This window comes from Akebia trifoliata, chromosome 12, assembly GCF_017979445.1.
Source record: "Akebia trifoliata isolate Shusen 1 chromosome 12, ASM1797944v1, whole genome shotgun sequence".
Classification (NCBI taxonomy): domain Eukaryota; kingdom Viridiplantae; phylum Streptophyta; class Magnoliopsida; order Ranunculales; family Lardizabalaceae; genus Akebia; species Akebia trifoliata.
The window spans coordinates 35,124,486-35,144,859 of record NC_141386.1 but is presented as its reverse complement, the minus strand read 5'-3'; the positions used below and the strand labels follow the sequence as shown (position 1 = coordinate 35,144,859).

Genomic DNA, 20,374 nt, shown 5'->3' with positions numbered 1-20,374 from the left:
CTTGAATTATATATATACACAAGCAAACCAAAGTGAATCAAGAAACGAATTATCTCTACCTACCCCTACGAACCGAATTTATTCTAGAGTGACGAACCATAAATCTGGATCTGAGTCGAGCGAACTTACAAACCAGATAACATATGTTCGAACCATCGATCTTTCTTCTTGTAAGTACTCTTCATTTGGGATCTACTTGTTTGACCATGGTCGTCAACTATGATTAATCATTAGACTCAGAATCCAATAAAGTGTCTCGTTCCTATAAAATAGATTAGGTGTGTATATGGCACAGTTTAATTCATGTTTAAAACATCATAGGCTTAGTCTAATGTATTTATTTTCTAATCAAATTATGCCATGTAGACACCTTTCGTTGTATAGAAGCGGGACGCAGTATGAAATATTTATTTTCTAATCAAATTATGCCATGTAGACACCTTCGTTGTATAGAAGCGGGACACCGTATGGGATCTCGACTCTTATCATTTTACCCAGTAAATGATTCTTTTGTGAATCAACGTAGGCATTTAAGGCCCACTTATTGGACAAATTATGCCGCTTTTGGCTAGCTGTCTTGAGAAGAAAACAAAAACGTAGATCAGCTTCCCCTCCACTTGCTCATCAAGTACTCTAATCGCCATCATCTTTGCCTCCCCTTCGAAACATGAAAGCTGAGCTGACAACCCAATCTACGTCGTTCATCATTTGTACTTTTTTAGTTTTTTATATTTTTTTCTCTATTCTCTCCATCAACCACATGGATTCCAGTTGGAATGTTGTCAGGACTCCTCTACATATGACACGTGTCAATTAACTAGGTTGAATACAGTAGTGCACGGTTGCTCCGCATACCTTCTGACGTAGCTTCCACTTGGATTTCTCGGCTTTTTGGTAGAATCTGTTTTTAATGTCTCAAAATCAAGAAAAAGGGTTTAAAAATAATGGCTTCCAACGTGTTAGCCGCCCATTGTTGTAGCAGTTTTGTTACACGTGGAAATCTGACAAGTTAGAAACGTGTCAAAAGCATTCCTGGTGGTGGTGGTGGTTGTTGCTGTCTTGGAAAGTAATCGATGGAAAAAGAAAGGAAGAAAAGTAAAGAAAAATGAAAAAAAGGGTAAAAAGAAGTTTTTAGAAAAAAAAAAAAAAAAGAAGAAATTTTTGAAGAAAGGAAGAATGAGCCGCTACAAAAATTTCGGCTTCGCTCGCTCACGGCTCAATACACCTGTGTATGTACGATTTTTAAAAATAAATGTTGGCTAAATGCCACAATATGAAAAGAAAATTTCTTAAAGAATTACATGCATTTTTGTTTGTTGAACAAGTATTACAAATGTTGACTGAACTATACATAGTGTCGACACTATGTCAAAGATTTATTAATAGTATGTCATAATTGTGTCAACATATATAATATTTTCAATATTTTGAAAACTTTGATAATTATTTAAAAAATATTCTAATAAAATATTATGTCTAAATTTTTTTCTCCTTGAGAACGAACGAAAGAAACAAGATTATTTCATCCTCACAGAAAATCGATCTATTCTAAAACTCCTAACCCTGGTTTACAAGTTGAAGAATCATAGATAGTCAATTTTTTATAAATCACTTTTGATGCGATTAGAAGTGATCTCCTCACCATAGAGATCATTTTTGCAAAAAATTAGCCCTATCTGAAACTTCTAATCCAAAAAAAAAATGATTTAGAAATTGTGCACCGTTGATTTTTTACTAAAAATTTACAAACCACTTTTGATGGACTTAGAAGTATTAGATTGAGTTAATTTTTTGTGAGGATGACCTCCTCACAAAAAATAAGTTTAATAAAAAACTTTTAAGTCATATAAGACAACGTTGGCTCCCGAACACTACCCATATATATATGGGAGGCGTTTGATGACCCTAAAAAGAGCCAAACATTTTTTAAAATATGGGTTACAAGTTTCAGAATGGGTTGGTTGTTTGTACGGATGGCTTTTATGGTGAAGAGATCATCCTTACCAAAAATCAACTCATTCTAAAACTTATAACCCTAATTTACAAGTTGAAGAATCGTGAACCGTTCGATTTTTTAAACAACTTTTGATGGGGTTAGAGATCATCTTCTAAAAAATCAACCCATTCCAAAACCTCTAACCCATACATTGGAAAAATATTTGGCTCTCTTTAAGGCCTCTGAACACCACCACATAAATATACATTGACGACAAAACCCTCTGAATTATGGATAATTTGAGAGAAACTCATGTGTTATTAAACTAATGAGACATTCCTTGACTTTGGTATTTTCTGAGAGACTATTAGAATATGAAGAAAAAAAAACCTCAACTTATTCCGCCCTTCCCTCTTAAAAAAATAAAAATAAATAAATACTTGACTCGTCCTCAACTTTGTTACCCCTTCTAATAAAGTAGACTTGAATCCACAACCATTAGAAGATTGCATTGCACCAATCACCAATCTTGTTGATGAGGTTTGAAGTAGAGTGTATAAGATTTTACCAAAGAGGCTAAATCTGACAAATTTTGAGTGAAAATCAATTGATTTTGGTTAGAGGTTAAGAGATAGGCATTTAGGTCAATTTCTCTTGGTCTCTTAAGAGAAGACCGAGATCAAGGGGTATGTCGTCAATTTGAAAACTCAGGTAATATTCATTAAAACCTCCATGGGTACCTCCAAATCATCCTTAGTAATTTTTCTAAAATTATTGTGTGGTCCTATAAAACCTGTCACCATAGTCTAGTGGAATAACCCCAAAGCAAGTGTCCCCTCTCAAGTGTGTGTGTGGGGTGGGGGAGAGGGGGTTAGGTACGTTCACTAGGTTTTCCAAGTACATTATTGATTTCTACTGGTGGTGTAGTACTCAAACTTTTTGGAGGACCCATGATGTAAAGAATTCTTAAAAAAGGAGGGACATCCCATCCATCTATCAGGCGATCACTTAGTGCTCATGTTCCTATCAACTTGATAAGGGTATAAAGGTCAATATATCTCGTTACACATTATGCTTTGATCAACTTCAAAATCCTTCAATAATAAAGCTTTTGATGCTCAAGATCATACATACAAGAACAACAATGTCAATAAATTCTTAATTAAAGATTTTTGATCGGCTATCCCTTCATTCTATTATATACAAAATCAAGTTTATCTATTTTTATTTTATTTTTTATTGAACCATTCTTAAAATGTTCATCAAATTTCAAATAGTATTTAAAAAAAATTAGACAAAAACGAATGATTATCAAACAACGAGAATAGTTACAACAAGATCTTTCACTAACATTCTCGATAACTCTTGAGCAATACTAGAAATATTCTCAATTACAAAAAAAAATATCTCCGATGGAATCCAATTTGATTAAAAAATCAGATTTCTCTTTGGTTTTTAGAAAAAGAGAAACTAACGTCCTTGATATGCTTAGTTGCTTCCCGCATATCATTGTCTCATTGATTGTTAGAAATTTTCCAATGTCCTTGTATTAGAAAAAAAATAAAAACCAATTCAACTTCTCCAATTAACATATAAAACATATTTTATAGTACTAATTAATTAATGATTTTCATAAGGAGTACTTAGATAATAACTTAAAAATAAAAGACGAGTAATGATTTTCTAACTCAACTTTGACAGATAAACATGTGCGTGCAGTTGTGTATCCAGGGGAAAAATCTACGGTTCTTGTACAAGCCACGTCAGTGAGTTTTTTTAGTTATTCTATTAGAATGAATTAGAAAACCAGCACTCATAAAAGATTGAGAATTGTTAATCAACATCCCTCTATAGTACAATTTGGGTCCCAAGTCACAAGCAACTTTTGCCGGTAGAGCAACATGTGAAACAAACCTTCACATCTCATAATGCAACTTCAACTTCATTCTAATCATTGTTTTATGCTTCATCATTGTCATCTGAATTTTTTGGTTTGATAATTATGTGTTCATGGAAATTTATTTAAATTTTATTATAATAACTAACCTTTTGTTTGAAAGTATTTAATTTTTGCGCATAATTATATAATGTTACACTTGTCAGAATCAAACATGGAATCAATCAAATTTGACATGAATGCCCTCCAACAAGCGAAATAAATGGAGTAAGTATGAGACAAGTAAAGAAACAAGCAAATCATGCCATATCAAACTACATGATGATTTATCCATTTAAGAAGTAAAATCATTTTGCATGAAAATAAAAACCACTTGTGAGATTAGACTTCACCCCAATGATGAAAAACAACAAAATATTTTCATGCCATGAAATGATTAGTATTGAGATAAAAAAGTTATACATTAAGAAAAAGTTGACTAGATGGTTTAGAAATGTTTAGTGAAGGTCAATTACAATTCCAATTAAAACAAATATTAAAATTGAATACCCTACAAGAACGAGAGAAAGATCTAAAAAGATCAAGTGTGGATAGTGAAAATAGATAGGATCCCTCCTCAATAACACATGACTTGGACTTTGATAGAGTGGAATGGAAAACAATATCTGTTTAGGTAAAGCTTGCAGTATATCATATTGAACCCCCCTTTCTCTGCAAAAGCTACAAAAAGATTTCGAGTTAGTATTTTGTCATAAGCATGTATTCTAATATTCTTCATCAGTCTTATTGACATTGATTACTAGTAGTTCACATTTCATAAGGTTAACTATGCCAAAGGAGCGATGGTTCTAGTTGTTGGAAATTGGAATATAAAGGTATTTTGATAAAAAAATAATATTATTAAGTTCATTTTTTATACAAAATACAAATTTCAAAGTGTATTCATTGCACTTTAAAACACATGTTAACAAGGCCCAATTTTTATTGGCATCACATCACAATTATAAATAGAAAAAGTTGGGGGTGAATTAATAGATTTTGTCCTTCTAATATGGCATAAATTTGCTAAAATACTTTTCCCATCTCCACACTTAATGAAGTTTTATTAAATCCATGATATTAAGATCATATCTTGTCAGAAGTAAAAGTAATAATAATTTGTCAATAAATATGGTCTCAAAATTCACCTGAGATGGAGATATATCGTCCGAATTGTCTCTATATCAAGCATGAACGAGACGAAAGGACAAGTCAATTTTTGAGATGACTCAATATCTAGCCTGGATGAGAAATAGAGTTTTAAAATTATATCTGTAAGTACACTAAAGAAGCAACATATATATAGAGTTGTATTGGAGTAACATTAAAATGTACATCGTAGGCGACATTTTTGACGTGGATGTGTGTGAGAGCCTCGTTGAAAAATCATCGACACACATCCACGTAAAAAATGTCGGCCCACGATGTAGATTTTAATTTTACTTCGGCATTATCCCTATATATAAGGTTAGTGGCCCAACAAAATATTTCAAAGATATAGTATGAGATGACATCAAACTTTTTCGAGACAAGCATAGCAAATTGTGGGATTCCAATGAGTCGTACTCTTAGACTACATAGAAGATTAAAAATCCATTACAATTGGGTAAAACACAGAGGGATGCGTAAGTAAATTTAAGATTATGTAAGAATATTATTGTAAATTTTTCGTTCCTTGTCCGTAGCAGCAAACCTCTGAGCTTATCGGCTTCGCATTTCGGCGCGTAAGGCGGCGAAAGCGTCAAAAGACGTCAAACCACAAAATCGGACCGTCAAAGTCTGGACACGTAAATTTCCCCGTAAATACTCATCGATTGTTAAAAAAAAAAAAAACTTAAAAGACGAAGAAAAGGAGAAACCTGAAAAAGCGGGAACCGATTCCGATTCACAACCCCTTCGCAAGGTATATAACGAACGCTGCCTCTGATACCTAAAAAAACTCACATTTTGGGTACCGAAAGTTAGAAAAAGTGTTCCTGTCTGCTTTTAGGGTTTGAGATCGGCTACTCTCGGTGTCTATAAATAGGTCGTGAGAGCGATCAAAGAGGAACACAAAGAAATTTCGATTGAGAGAAAGAATTTAGGTTTCGTGTCGGAATTTTGTACTTTCTGGTTAGATCTTGTTCTGTTTATGTGGAAATAAGTCTCGTGTGGTTTTCTTCTTTAATAAGTTTTCTGGTTGCGTAATCAGTTTCTGATTAGAGATTTTGATGAATTTGAACCAGATCACTCTTCGTTGATATGTTTTTTTTTTTAACGAAATTGGCTTCTGAAAGCTTTGAGAAATCTTTGAAAGGTTGAAATTTCTCGCAAATTTTATCTGTTTCGACCAATTTAGTGCTTCGTTTGGTCTGTAAACTCGTAAAGTTTTAATTTTTCCCTGATCGAGAGATTGAGATTGTTAATCTAAACGAATTATATATAAAGGTCGAGAGGAAAGGATTGGGGAGGTTATTTTGTATGTTAAAATTTGGAAGAGAGATCAAGTTGAAGTTCGAACGAAGAGATTCAGGGTTTCGACATTTCAAAAGCGATGGAGCAGAAACGGATTCTAATGTCGGCATTGAGTGTAGGACTCGGTGTTGGTGTCGGTCTTGGTTTGGCTTCTGGACAGACTGTAAGTAAATGGGCTGGATTGAATTCTTCTGCAAACGCCATTACAGCAGAGCGAATCGAGCAGGAAATGATGAGGCAGATCGTCGATGGACACGAGAGCAACGTTACCTTCGAAGAATTTCCCTACTATCTCAGGTAAGAGGGAGAATAATTAAAATTACATTAATTTTAGTTCTAAATTTCATTAATTTAATGGTGATTTAGTCATTTAGAGATTTCATATCCATTCCATTTTGGTGTGTTTTTCAAATTGATGATTCATCCATGGCGGTAGTCTACTCAAATGAATAATAAGTAAATGACTTAAATGTCCTTATCTTAAACAGCCTAAAATCCTTCATTTTATTTCCCACAAAGGCATTATCGAACTCTTCAACCTTTGAGGGTTGAATCCATCATCTTCAATCTCCTTCCCAAAACCCTTGAATTTTCTTCTCCCCAAAATTCCGAACTTTTTAAGAGGTTTGAAGGTCGAAGACGACTGGTTTTTGGAAAAAAAGAAAAAAAGAAATCAGAGGATTGAAGATGGGGGCATTTAGGTCATGTTCATCAATCATTCATATAAGACGGGTTATTAGGGCGTCTCTTCAATTTGGAATATTCAGGAGGGTGTCTAAAATATTCATCAAAACACAGAGTATGTCTAAAATACCCTTAATACTTTTTTGTTACATTTATTGCTTCGAACAGACCTCGAGAATGTAGATGTAGGTTTCCGTGCAATAATATAGTATCAGGCGTACACCGCCCTTCTGTTTAGTATCTCGATGACCAATGTTTTTTTTGGTTTTATCTTGAGGAAAAAAATTATAGTTCTCTCAACACTGCCACGTAAGCACAGTGTCTAAGGAAGTCAGTTTAGAACAACTCATATATTAATGTTGTAGCCTTGTGGGTTTCGTTTTCGAGGCATGTGGATAGGCTGGTGGTCTATATAAAATTGTGGTTTCATGGGCGTGCTTATATCTGTCATGCTTGGACTTAATCACTTCTGTAACCTTTCATGTGCGAGTCCTTTTTTAATCTCTATTTTGGGATTTGGACTTTTAGTGGATTTTCTTGCTCACTTTATGATTCTACATTTTAATGATCTCCAAATTTAGTTCTTTCTCACTTGGTAAATATATAAAAGGATTTTGTTAAAGATGTCCCGAGCAATAAATACACATGGGAAATAGGAATCTGGGGTATTTTGGTAAAAATAATTTTAAGGGTATTTTCGATGCAAAATTCAAGTTCTCAAGTATATTTATTGTACTTTTAACGTGTGCCATGTTAACAAGACCTATATATAAAAGAATTATGCTGAAGTGACCTCATGATTGGACCTCACATCGCACATCCTGAAGTGAAAGTGTATGGACCAATAGATTCTTTTTCTCGAGATACAAGTGAAAAAGCATCTATGGTTCCTATCCACTTCCAAGTCAAGATGTGCAATATGAGATCCAATCTTGAGGTCACTCCAGCACGACTCTATATAAAATTGTAAAACAGCCCTTGTTTAGCTTTAAGAAAATGCTGGAATGACGCAGGGTATTTACTGCAAATCTCACAAGTCTGACGAGGGATGTGCACATAACCATGGATGTGTTTCCTCATGATATGAGTAAAAGCCATCTACGGTTATGTATGCATGTCCACATCAGAATTGTGAGAATCACAGTAAATCCTGTGTCACCCCAGCACGACTCTTAGCTTTAGAAGTTTAAGTAATCTTACTTGGTTAGTGAACTATTAGATTTACTTTAGAAGTCATCTATTTCTTCATTCATGATTCCATCAATCTAGGTATTGTATAACTTTGACTAAATTCACAGGCTATCCAACTTAGCCGACACATGGCAGAAAGGAAAATGCGAGTAGACCAGTTCTTGACCAGCATGGTTGGACCACAGATTTATTCCACAGTTATATATTAGTTAAATGGCTGAGATATAAGAAAACAGGAAGATGGAATCAAGGCTGGGAAGGTTTTAAACCCAAGTCCCAAGATCTATAATGGAACAAGTTACTTATGATATTATAGGATAAGATGACAAGGAGCATGGTATGCCACCTACATACATTATCATAGGAAAAACACTTTCCTTAGTAAGATTTGAAATCTTACTAAGTTTCATTGGGCCCACATGGATTACTACATTTGCAATTCAACACTACAACCTTCTAGATTTCATGGAGAAACTCAGATTAAAAAAAAAAAAAAAAAAAATCTGTTTGGAGCTTCATCCAAGGTTTTGAAAATGGACAGCTACCAAACTCCCAAATCTAAAAGTAATATTCAACGGTGAAAAATAACATTTTTTCCCGTCAAAATTCTAAAATTTTTGTCCTCTACATCTCTGTGGATGCCACAATGTGAGGTCATGACCCTTAGTAAGATTTAAATTCATACTAAGTTAGTTAGGCCAATCTGACTCTTATCATAGTACTCTTTTACTCACCCTTGCAGAAGTAGTTACATTTAGGATGACAATATGCTAAACAGGAACTTATTAATTTATGACTAAATAATGGTTCTATGTTGTATGGTTCCCTTCTTCAAAGAGAGATCAAATTTGTCATTCATGGAGAATCAGAGTGTGTATAGTAGTATGCTATGAAGATGATACAGTACCATTTTCTGGATTAGGGGTCGTTGTGGCAATTTATCTTAACCTTTTTATTATTATTTTATTTAGAGTAGCTTAGTAATATCATTCCTAATTTTACTAAGATATTGTTTATCTTATGTGCAAACTGTTTTCTGTCAATTTTCTTTTCCTTTATTATATTTATTTGTTCTGATAGCCTTGTGTTACTGATATTTATGACAGTGAGCTGACACGGGAGTTATTGACAAGTGTTGCCTATGTTCATTTGAAGCAAGCCGACTTCTCAAAGTACACCCGGAACCTCTCACCGGCTAGCCAGTCCATTTTGCTCTCAGGACCTGCTGGTAGGTTATCTAGAATGTTTCACCCATTTTTTCTTAATCAAAAGTATTTATGTTCATATATCTTTGTTTGTAACCAAGCCTGATTGCAAATTTATATTTTGTGAAGAGCTTTACCAACAAATGCTTGCCAAGGCTTTAGCACATCACTTTGAAGCTAAATTGTTGTTGTTAGATGTAACGGACTTCTCGCTAAAGGTGAGTGCCTACAGCGTTTTAAATTTCGTTGGTTTCTGCTTATCATATACTGATGTTTGTCATGAGTGTTCCTCTGCAGATACAAAGTAAATATGGTAGTTCCAATAAAGAATCCGTAAGATTTTCTACCTTATTTTAAGCATGTGGTTTCTTGTGTTGTAGAGATTTATTTATATAATCAGTTTTTGGAATATTCTTGAAGATCCCCAGAACCGCAACCCACATTCCAATATGCCCACTTTGATTCTGTTTTCATTTACTTCCTACACCGCATGCATTTCCATTTTGTTACATTGAACTTTTACTGCTCAGATGAGTTAATGAATCAAGCAGTGTGGATTTTGTTCCTTACCCACTTGTTATTCCTTTTTTCCCCCTTTGCAGTCTGTCAAGAGATCCATCTCTGAGACAACACTGGAGCGAATGTCCAGCCTATTTGGGTCTTTTTCCCTCCGTCCGACAAGTGAAGAGACCAATGGTATACAAGGAAGAACATTCTCCTCTTATTGTCCTTGACAAATAAAACATGTGTGTTTGATAGTCCTTAGTTGAACACTTTTCTTATTGATAAATTTTGGGGTCCAACTCAAAACCAATTGGCAATGAGTGGAGACGCCCAAGAGCTTATAAGGAGAGAGACAAGGCAATGAGTGTCCAATGTAGGACTAAACTCAACACTTACTGTCATTTGACTGCTTTTGATTTTACTTCTGATTTTTTTTTTTTTTTTTTTTTTGTGGTGGATAACTCTGGGACCAAATACTTGAACATGCCAGCTTGCTAAGTTAGTTAAAGTTAGTGAGTGTTGATGCTACGACTTGGGTTCAAAACTTATCTTCAACTACTAATCACTGACCACTAATCTCGCTTTCCAAGTTAAAAAATTATAGAAGTAAATAAGCTGGGACCAAACCCCACCCTCATGGTTTCAGTGTAGAATATTATTCAATCGAACATCATGCTCGATCAAATTCTTATACAAAAAATTTAGGGTTGGCTTAACAAGTTATGTTCCTCCATTCAAGTCTAATGTTTAAAGTTTAAACAATGCATATTAATCAGAAAAAAAAAAGAAGTAAAGAATGCGTTTTTATAGTATTAAATTGTTTAAACAACATAGTTGGTACAATGCAGGAATCATACCTTTTTAATTCCAACCTGAAGGTTTTGATGGAAACTTACCTTGCTTCAGTAATGTTTTTGTATTGGTAGTTCTTCTCCCATTATTGTGATTCATTTTTTCATAGTGACCCCCCTGCCTTCCTACTCCATTTTTTTAGACCTAAGTTAAGAGTTCTTCTGCAGGCACATTGCGGAGGCAAAGCAGTGGAGTGGATATTAGATCAAGGTATAACCCGCCAGAGGGAGCTTACTGATTGATGAAGAGAGAAAGGTTTAGGCTACTTGCCTCATCACATCTAATTTGTCTGTGTTTTCAGGGTACTGGAAGGTGGTAGTATTCCTCCAAAGCTTCGTAGAAATGCCTCTTCTACAGCTGATATCAGTAGCCTTGCTTCTCAATGCACTTCTAATCCATGTAATTCCCAGAACTTTTTTTTTTCTTCCAGGTAGACCGTCGGATAACTACAGTTTTATTATCCATAAGAATGGCCTACTATGGTTGAATATTTGTTGATATCTCTATTTGTGATTAATAACTCTGTTCAAATTCTTTGTACATGAATATATTGAAAAACCTGTTTTTGAAAAAAGATAACTGAAAATATCTTCTAACAGTGAGACAGAAGTCTTTTGGGTTCTATCAAATTGGTTTTTTTTATATTAGAGGTTTATAACTCAGGGAGGGTATATAGGAAGAAGCCATGCTTCACCTCTGCCATGCATCACCTTTTGGCCCTTACATTGATATTCAAGATCAGTAACATTTGGTTCTTCTTGATGTTTTGCTAATAACTTTGTCCAAGCCCAAAACTGCTGGTAATGTTCCCTTAAAGTTTCTAATTCCATTCTGGGACTAGAAGATAAACTCTTTAAACTCTTGTGAAGTTTCCAAGTCCCTAGGAAGCTTTTTGGTGTTACCCATTTGAACATCATTATTTTTTCAGTGAATAACTTCTAAATGGATTGTGTGTATGAGTTATACATGAGCAACTCTTACTAAACAAAGTTCTTGCTCTAACTGCATCTCATGGTTTTGGATTTTTTACAGCTCCTCTTAAGCGCACAAGTAGCTGGTCTTTTGACGAAAAACTTCTTGTACAGTCACTTTACAAGGTAGTTTTGTTTTGGACTAAGTTGCAACTTGTTTAATATTAACTTGCCTTTGATATTCTTAAAAGGTTTTCTATGAACATATACCTTTGCTAGATTTTAATGATTAAAAACCCTTCAATTTAGCTTCCTGGAATTTTTCATATAGGGGTATTGACAGGTGCAATTCAATGTTGACTTTCACCATAATACAGGTTCTAGTTTCAGTATCGAAAACCAGTCCCATTGTCCTCTACCTCAGGGATGTGGAAAAACTTCTCTCCGATCACAAAGAATATATAACTTATTCCAGAAAATGTTGAAGAAACTACCGGGATCAGTGCTTATACTTGGTTCGCGGATGTTTGATCCAGATAACGACTGCAGTGAAGTGGACGAGAGACTCACCCATCTGTTCCCTTACAACATTGACATCAGACCACCAGAAGATGAGAAATACCTTGTCAGCTGGAAATCCCAACTGGAAGAAGACATGAAAATGATCCAATTTCAGGATAACAGAAACCACATCACCGAGGTACTTGCGGCAAACGATCTTGACTGTGATGATCTGGGTTCGATCTGCCTTGCAGACACGATGGTTATCAGTAATTACATTGAAGAGATTGTGGTATCAGCGATTTCTTATCACCTGATGAATAACAAGGATCCTGAATACAGAAATGGGAAGCTTGTTATTTCGTCCAAGAGGTTAGATTCAGAGTTTCCATGATTGCGGTTTTCTATTAGCTTTGTTTGACTTCTTTTTTATTCTCTTACTATTTCTCTCATGGGACAGTTTGTCCCACGGATTGAGTATATTCCAGGAAGGTAAGTGTGGTGCCAAAGATTCTTTGAAGCTGGAAGTAAATGCCGAACCTGCCAAGGTCTGTTGTACTTCTCCTTGTTTTACTCTTCTGACAATCTGGAGTAGTAACAAATCAATGATTTAAAATGTGATTTTATTATGTTTCTTTTCTTTTGTTGTTTTAGGTATCCGAAAAGGAGGGTGCTAGTGGTGCAAAAAATGAGATTCCAGCCTCTGAAAACAAAAGTGAGGCAGAAAAATCAGCTCCATCGGGGAAGAAGGATGGCGAGAATTCATCGTCTTCATCAAAAGTAAGTTCAATTTCTTTGATTTAGTACTCAGGAATTCTATGACTAGAACCCATGCTTTATCACAAATCTCTCTGACATTATAATCATGGTTTCAGACAGACACACATTTCATAGTTGCATAGGTTGAATATCTTCCCTATGTTCAGTTCTTTCCCATGTTTCAGTATTGACGCAATCTCGAATGTTATTATTATTATTTTTTAAACAGGAAGTCCCCCCTGATAATGAGTTTGAGAAGCGTATAAGGCCGGAGGTCATACCCGCAAGTGAGATTGGAGTGACATTTGCTGATATTGGTGCCCTAGATGAGACTAAAGAATCACTTCAGGAGCTGGTCATGCTTCCTCTACGAAGGCCAGACCTCTTTCAAGGAGGACTTTTAAAGCCTTGCAGAGGAATTTTGTTGTTTGGGCCTCCTGGCACCGGGAAGACAATGCTGGCCAAGGCCATTGCTAATGAGGCGGGAGCAAGCTTCATCAATGTGTCAATGTCCACCATCACTTCAAAATGGTTCGGAGAAGATGAGAAGAATGTAAGAGCTTTATTCACCCTTTCAGCAAAAGTCTCCCCAACAATTATATTTGTGGATGAGGTCGATAGTATGCTTGGGCAACGAACCAGAGTTGGAGAACACGAAGCCATGCGGAAGATTAAGAACGAGTTCATGACTCATTGGGATGGGTTGTTGACAAAACCTGGCGAGTGGATCCTTGTCCTCGCTGCAACAAACAGGCCTTTTGACCTTGACGAAGCAATTATTCGGCGATTTGAACGCAGGTATGTTTGTTTATTCGAGGATCCCAATAACTTACGTGTAATAACAATTACCACAACTTTATGTTTGCTGATCCTAATGTTTTAATGTGTGGTGAACAGAATTATGGTTGGTCTACCATCCACAGAGAACAGGGAATCAATATTGAAAACTCTTCTTGGAAAAGAGAAGGTTGAAGATGGACTAGACTTTAAGGAGCTTGCAACCATGACAGAAGGATACAGTGGAAGCGATCTTAAGGTTTGCATTGTTGGCATGTTCCTTGAAGAATCTATAAAAATAAAAAGAAAAAAGAAAAAAAAGTGTTTGGTCCATAGTTTCATTCATGACTTGATGTTTAATCCACTGTAATTAATTTTGAGCAATAACTGTTGAGAACAGAACCTGTGCACAACAGCAGCTTATCGACCTGTTAGGGAGCTGATACAACAAGAGAGACTAAAAGATTTGGTATGTGTTCCCCCATTTTTTTCTCTTTTTAGTTTCGCACATTGATGAGTTTTATGTGCTGCTTTTATTTAAAACGTTCTCTTTGCAGGAGAAAAAGCGGAGAGCTGAGACAGGAAAGAACTCGGAAGAGGCTTCTGATACAAGTGAGAGTAATGAGGACAGCATAATTGCCCTCAGGCCATTAAACATGGAAGATATGAGGCAGGCAAAAAATCAGGTAATTTAACAGTGGGACTCTCTTTACATTGTATTGAGACTTCACATCTTTTTATTTCCATAAAATTAAATATTCACTTAAATTGTTTTTCACATTGGGCATTCTTAAAACCAACGATCATGAATGGTCATTTTGGAGATTCATAAATAAAAAAGAGAGAACATTTGGTAGACTGCAGACAACCAACACTGCTTACTGGACACAACCATCTGCACCGGATGGTTTAAACTTCAGAGTTTGCAGCCTGAAAATACCATTTTCTAACAATGTATAAGGATGGATGCAGTGGTTTAAGATCATTCTTCCAATAATTCTCCCATCTTTAACACAATTAATTAGTCCTGAACATTGGGTTAACTTATAAATGCAGGTTGCGCCAAGTTTTGCATCTGAGGGATCTGTAATGGGCGAGTTGAAGCAGTGGAATGAATTATATGGGGAAGGAGGTTCAAGGAAAAAACAGCAGTTGTCATACTTCCTTTAAAATAGTCGATAAAGGAGACATCTTATTTATCTTCTCTAATCACCCAACACCATTATGTAAAAAAGAGGGTGAATGTTAGTGAAATGGAGATCATTGGCCTAAAACCTGGTGGCTTTGGATTCTAAAATGTTCGAGGCACGTTGATTGATTGAAAACTCTCTGCCACCATCAAAAGTCACTTGTGCAAACGTAGTCCCAATGATCTTGGTAAAGCTTGAATCATCATGTAATATATTTTATCCATAGAAGTTGGTTATCATGCTTTAGAAAGTAAAGTAGTTAGTTTCTTAATTATATTCTACAAATCAAAATAGACGAACTTGCAATTTGTTGTTAATGAAGAAGGGAGGTTGTGTTGTTATGTAGGTGGTGTCATAATATACCGGCAAAACAATCTTAGCCCAACTATTGCCATGTCAATTATGTTTTCTTAGAGTGTGGATATTTGGAATGTTTCAGATCTATTTTTCAATGCTGTGTCTTGCACCTACCAATTACACTATCATGTTGATTACACTTTTTTTTTTTTTTTTTCTTGAGTGTGGCATTTGGATTATGCTTATTGCAAGAGTTTCAAATCTATTTTATCTTTCAATGTTGTATCTCGCACCCTATCAGTGGGTTGTACATGCACACATGTATTGAAGAAGTGGAATCTTCCATATTGGAAAACATGGATTGTCAGTGTAGATGCCTGATATTATCCATCAGGAACAAAATTCATAGTTTCTCAGTTTTAACGGGGTATAGCACAATTTTTACCATGTAGGACGATGATAGGTAAATTGAAGATTATTCTAAAAGTCGATCAGATACAATTTGAGTCAAAAGTTTTGATCATGTGTTATCAGGATGAACCCATCAATTGCAACGAGGATTGGTTTTATCAATATAGAGTTCGGATGTAAGCACTTATAACTGGTAAAAAGCCTGTGTTTGATTATTTGATGTTGTTAAATTGAGGAATACAGAAATAGGACTAAAATTTGGGAGCTTCTACTTCCACACTAATTTTTTACTAACGGTACCCCAAAATGTATGCTAATTCTTTGGTGATTGTTGGCAAAAGTTGGTGAGGCAAATTGAATCTCTTTAACATTAATAGAACATTGGAGTTTTAAAGTTCAAACGTAACTGTATAGAGAAACTAATTTTATTCAGCCTAAACAAGTTGGCTTACTCTATACAACTCAAGTTTGGGAATCAAGTTTATAGATCACTGGAAGTAGAAGAAAATGCCACATAAACTTTGGCCATGGGGATCATCAAGTTTGGGAATCAAGTTTATAGATCACTGGAAGTAGAAGAAAATGCCACATAAACTTTGGCCATAGGGATCATCAAGTTTATAGATCACTGGAAGTAGAAGAAAATGCCACATAAACTTTGGCCATGGGGATCAATGAGTAATTCAATCATTATGGAACCATCCTTTGATGGTTAAACAGTCTACCCCATGGTTTTAAAACTGGTTTTGTTGAAATCATGGTCTACCCGCATTTTAAGGTTCATCTGGCTTCTTCCCCCTCTCCTCCATTCTTCATTCTTAATTGTCATTTTTCATCCTCAATCAAGGTTAAAGCAGACAATTGTTGGAGAATCCTTTATATTTTGTTTGGATTGAGGGAAATTAATATAAAAGAAAAAAATAAAAAAACCAAAGAGATCTTGTTTGGTTTAATAGTAAAAAAAATTAAGTTTAGAGAGAATAAATGATAGAATTATAATTTTTAGTTATACATTTCTTCTCTCCATTTCTCTCCGATTTGGAGAGAAAAGAAAAATAAAAATTAAAAACTGGCCTATTTTTTTATCCATTAATTTTCTTTTCTCTCCTCACTTAACCATCCAAACAAGAGAAATGGAGAGACTCACTTTTTTTTTACTTTCGTTTTCTCCATTTCTCTCAATCCAAACACAAGGTTAGTGTTCTAGTCCAAGAAATTACAAAATTTCCAGTAAAATATCACACTAGTTTCATTTTCAATGCTTTTGTATACAGAGAGTCCTATACATCGAACTAGAAGATTGATCTACAAAAATAAATCCAACTATTTGTTATTAATGGGGATATTTAAAAAAAACACAGAAGCAATGTAGCCGAAGATTAAAAACGCTCCAAAAATCAAAGAAAGAGTTTGGGCGTCTACGAAAACGGCCGACGATGATCTTATTCTGCGAAGGTAAGATTAAGTGTTAGAGAGGTCTCAATGTAGAGATCCTACCCCTCTGCTGGGACCTTCGCTTTCCCTACTTATTTGGGAACCAAAAAATTCATTTTTGGAATATATATATATATTAAACGAAAAACAACTTCCAAGTTAGCTAACTAAACATGTAAATTCTGAACAAAAAAAGATATTTAAAAAAAAAAATATGTATGAAAAAGGAGATCTAATACCCAACCGAACCAAAATAGAAGAGAGAATTCGGTCCGGTGATCTGCATTCATTTGGTATACTTTTCGAAGGCAAACTTGGCCGAAAGCACATCTCACAAAAGTACTTCCTCCATAGGTCCTTCGGATCACACACACACACACTCACAGAATGCTCAGTGAATACGAACCAGATGCAAGGATCATCTCGCGGGAGCTATAAAGGTCCCGCAATCGATGATTTCTTATACTGTTCTCATCATCGCATCGATACAGAGTGATAAACAGAGAAAAATAGTAAATTAAAACACAGAGAGGCCGACTGCGTTGCTACAAAGCTCTAACCCTAATAACTAACGAAAGAGGATCGACGCTTTTAAATAGCCAACACATATTGATTTTTGAGAAAATCTACGACTTAGCTTCAAAGCCCTTGGTGTTGATAGATCATCTCCACCGTTTAATTAAGATCCCTCAGTTTAACTTAAAGGGTCTGTTTGGATATCAATTTTAAGTTGTTCGAAAATTGCTGTCAAATCTAAATATAACGAACAAAGTTGGCTGCCCAATGCTTGGACTGAATTATTTAACTTCATGCAACCTATCCCTTAGACGGTGATTTCTAGTCGTTAAGTTAGATTTTTGGGAAAATTACTTAAAAGACCCTCATGGAGGGATTTCTTTCTAAATAGTCCTTAAATTTTTGACAATAATTTAGAAGGACATTTAGTAAACTTTTATTTTCTAAATGATACCTTGTTATTGGCAAACTCATAGCCTTTTTATTTAATGTTGAATTCACCACTTTTATTTACTATCAAACTCGATGTTTTTTATTTACTATTGAGTCCACAATTTTTATTGTCGAACTCACCATTATTTACTATCGAGCACTATTTTTATTTAGTGTCAAATTCAATGTTTTTTATTTACTATCGAGTTCGACGTTTTTTATTTATTGTCGAACTCACCACTATTTATTGTCGAGCACCATTTTATTTAGTGTCAAACTCGATGCTTTTTATTTACTATCAAGTTCACCACTTTACTCGACACTAGTAAAACCCACCCATTTTCAATTTTCAAGTTTTTTCAACTAAATTACAATGAAAGCTTGAGATAGTTGCTTATTTAGATGATTTCAACCCAAAAAAATCATTATTGATCGATTTTCATCCAAAAACTAAGAAAAAATCATAATTTTTTATATACATTTGTAAATATCCTTAAAAATGATTTCTTCTTCTTTCTTAAATCCTTTGGACATAATAGAATCTCCAAAATTCAATTGAGATGTCAAAAATCTAATTTTTTGGATGAAAACAATGAATTTGAACGGTTAGGACATTCAATCCTAAGAAATGTTGAAGATGAAGTTCAGGACTATTAAGAAAAGAAAAATACACTAAATGGACTACTAAAAAACCGCCCAAAACTTAGGAATTACTTAGAAAGAAGTCCATCTGCGAGGGTCTTTTAAATAATTTCCCTAGATTTTTTGAGTAGGATTCGCTGTCCCACTTTTCCCAAATCACACACATACAGGAAACTTTTGAGAGTTCTTTTGCTCTACGAATAGTAAATAGGGGGGTTTTGACGAACCAACACCAAATGATGGATCGGACCCCATCCGCAAGGTAGGTAATAATTAAGTTGTTGCCCATGGTTCAAATTTAAAACCAAGAAAAACTCTCCCCCCCAAAAAAAGTCATACTGATCACACCAATTCAGCAACATATGCTCCATAAACAATGGGCTTTAAAAGGTCATTATCACCCCAAGTCACTCACTAACTAATCTAATAATCTTTTTTAAATTTTAAAGGAGTTCCACATCGTTCCATCAATTCATATTGCATACATTAATTACTATGATGACATAAAACCCCACACGTTGCTAGCATAAAAAGCTGGCCATGTCTTCTCGAGATGGGAATATTGATCACAAGAAGGTTAAGTCCATCTACAACAACCATCAGTCAAATTCTTATCTTCTCCCAAGACCGCCCCCCTGGCTTATTGTCTCTAATTTCTCTAATAATCTGAGAACCCCCTTTTTTTTTTATATGACCAACCTGTTTCCCTATTATTATTATTATTATTATTATTATTTCTGTCTACTTTATATCGCACTTTTGCAAAAGTTTCCACCCTTCATGCTGGTGTCTCTTAGTAGGTTTGGTTGATAACGTTTCACCAACACTGGGCCCCCAGCATTGACATCTTCGTGGATTTACTTCTTTCTCCATTCAAACCTTCGGCTCCTTGATTTAGTTAGTCCCACTGATCAACATCATGGTTTTTAAACTAGGTATCCCATCTCGTCTCGTTCAACTCTCATACCGAGTCATCTCGGATGAGTTTTCTGATACATTTGAGACGTCTCGTGAAATAACTCAAAAAGATCAACTCTCATACCGAGTCATCTCGGATGAGTTTTCTGATACATTTGAGACGTCTCGTGAAATAACTCAAAAAATTGAACGTGAGACATAAAACTTGATCAAAAAATGACTCTGAGTTGATCTCGTTCAACTCTGATACCGAGTTAACTCAGACGATACGTCTCAGTCTCAGACAAGTTTAGAAACCATGGTCAACAGAGAAGGTGTCATTTAGAAACAGATTGGGTGGTTACATGCAACCTCCATTGGAACAAGGGAAAAAACAGACCTGCATGTTGAAGAAGTTTTTGATCTTAAGACTAGGATACACCCCACCCAATTTTAGGGCCTAATCCATTTAACAAGGATTTATGCACTTCAATCTTCTCTCTTTTTGTCTAGTAAAAGCTCATTTCATGTGCGTGCAGAATAGGTAGTGTTGTTTGTGGCCACAAGTCAATTCTCAAATAAATTTAAGGGTTTATACACAACAGAAATTGTTGGTGCAGCTTGTAACTGAGATCCCAGTACCACATTGTTGCTCATTGGGTTCACCTGGGCGAGTGGGGGTTCAGGGGGCATAACCCTGGCTGAATTCTTTTGGGAACGTAACAGGAATTATTTACAATTCTAAGGGTATTTATGGAATCAAGCAGAAGTATAAATATAAAACCTCAACCAAAGGGTATTCTTGTTGAGAAAGAAAACAGATCTGAAAAGAGGAGGAAAAGGGG

General features: G+C 35.1%; 1 protein-coding gene and 1 non-coding gene across 2 annotated transcripts; one reads left to right on the top strand and one right to left on the bottom strand.

Moving 5' to 3' along the window:
• Positions 1-5,702: 5,702 nt before the first annotated feature.
• LOC147389879 (uncharacterized) lies at positions 5,703-15,352 on the top strand. Its single transcript, XM_086417990.1, is given in 17 exon segments — positions 5,703-6,623; positions 9,308-9,429; positions 9,536-9,624; positions 9,704-9,739; positions 10,009-10,102; positions 10,930-10,972; positions 11,064-11,161; positions 11,795-11,859; positions 12,051-12,114; positions 12,117-12,546; positions 12,635-12,722; positions 12,829-12,954; positions 13,163-13,731; positions 13,831-13,969; positions 14,111-14,179; positions 14,268-14,396; positions 14,767-15,352. Coding segments are annotated over 17 exon segments (2,493 nt in total). The 5' UTR covers positions 5,703-6,405; the 3' UTR covers positions 14,881-15,352.
• A 1,618-nt stretch (positions 15,353-16,970) lies between these two features.
• LOC147389878 (small nucleolar RNA snoR145) lies at positions 16,971-17,127 on the bottom strand. Its single transcript, XR_015171084.1, has one exon. It is a non-coding gene; the product is annotated as a small nucleolar RNA snoR145 (small nucleolar RNA).
• Positions 17,128-20,374: the final 3,247 nt, after the last annotated feature.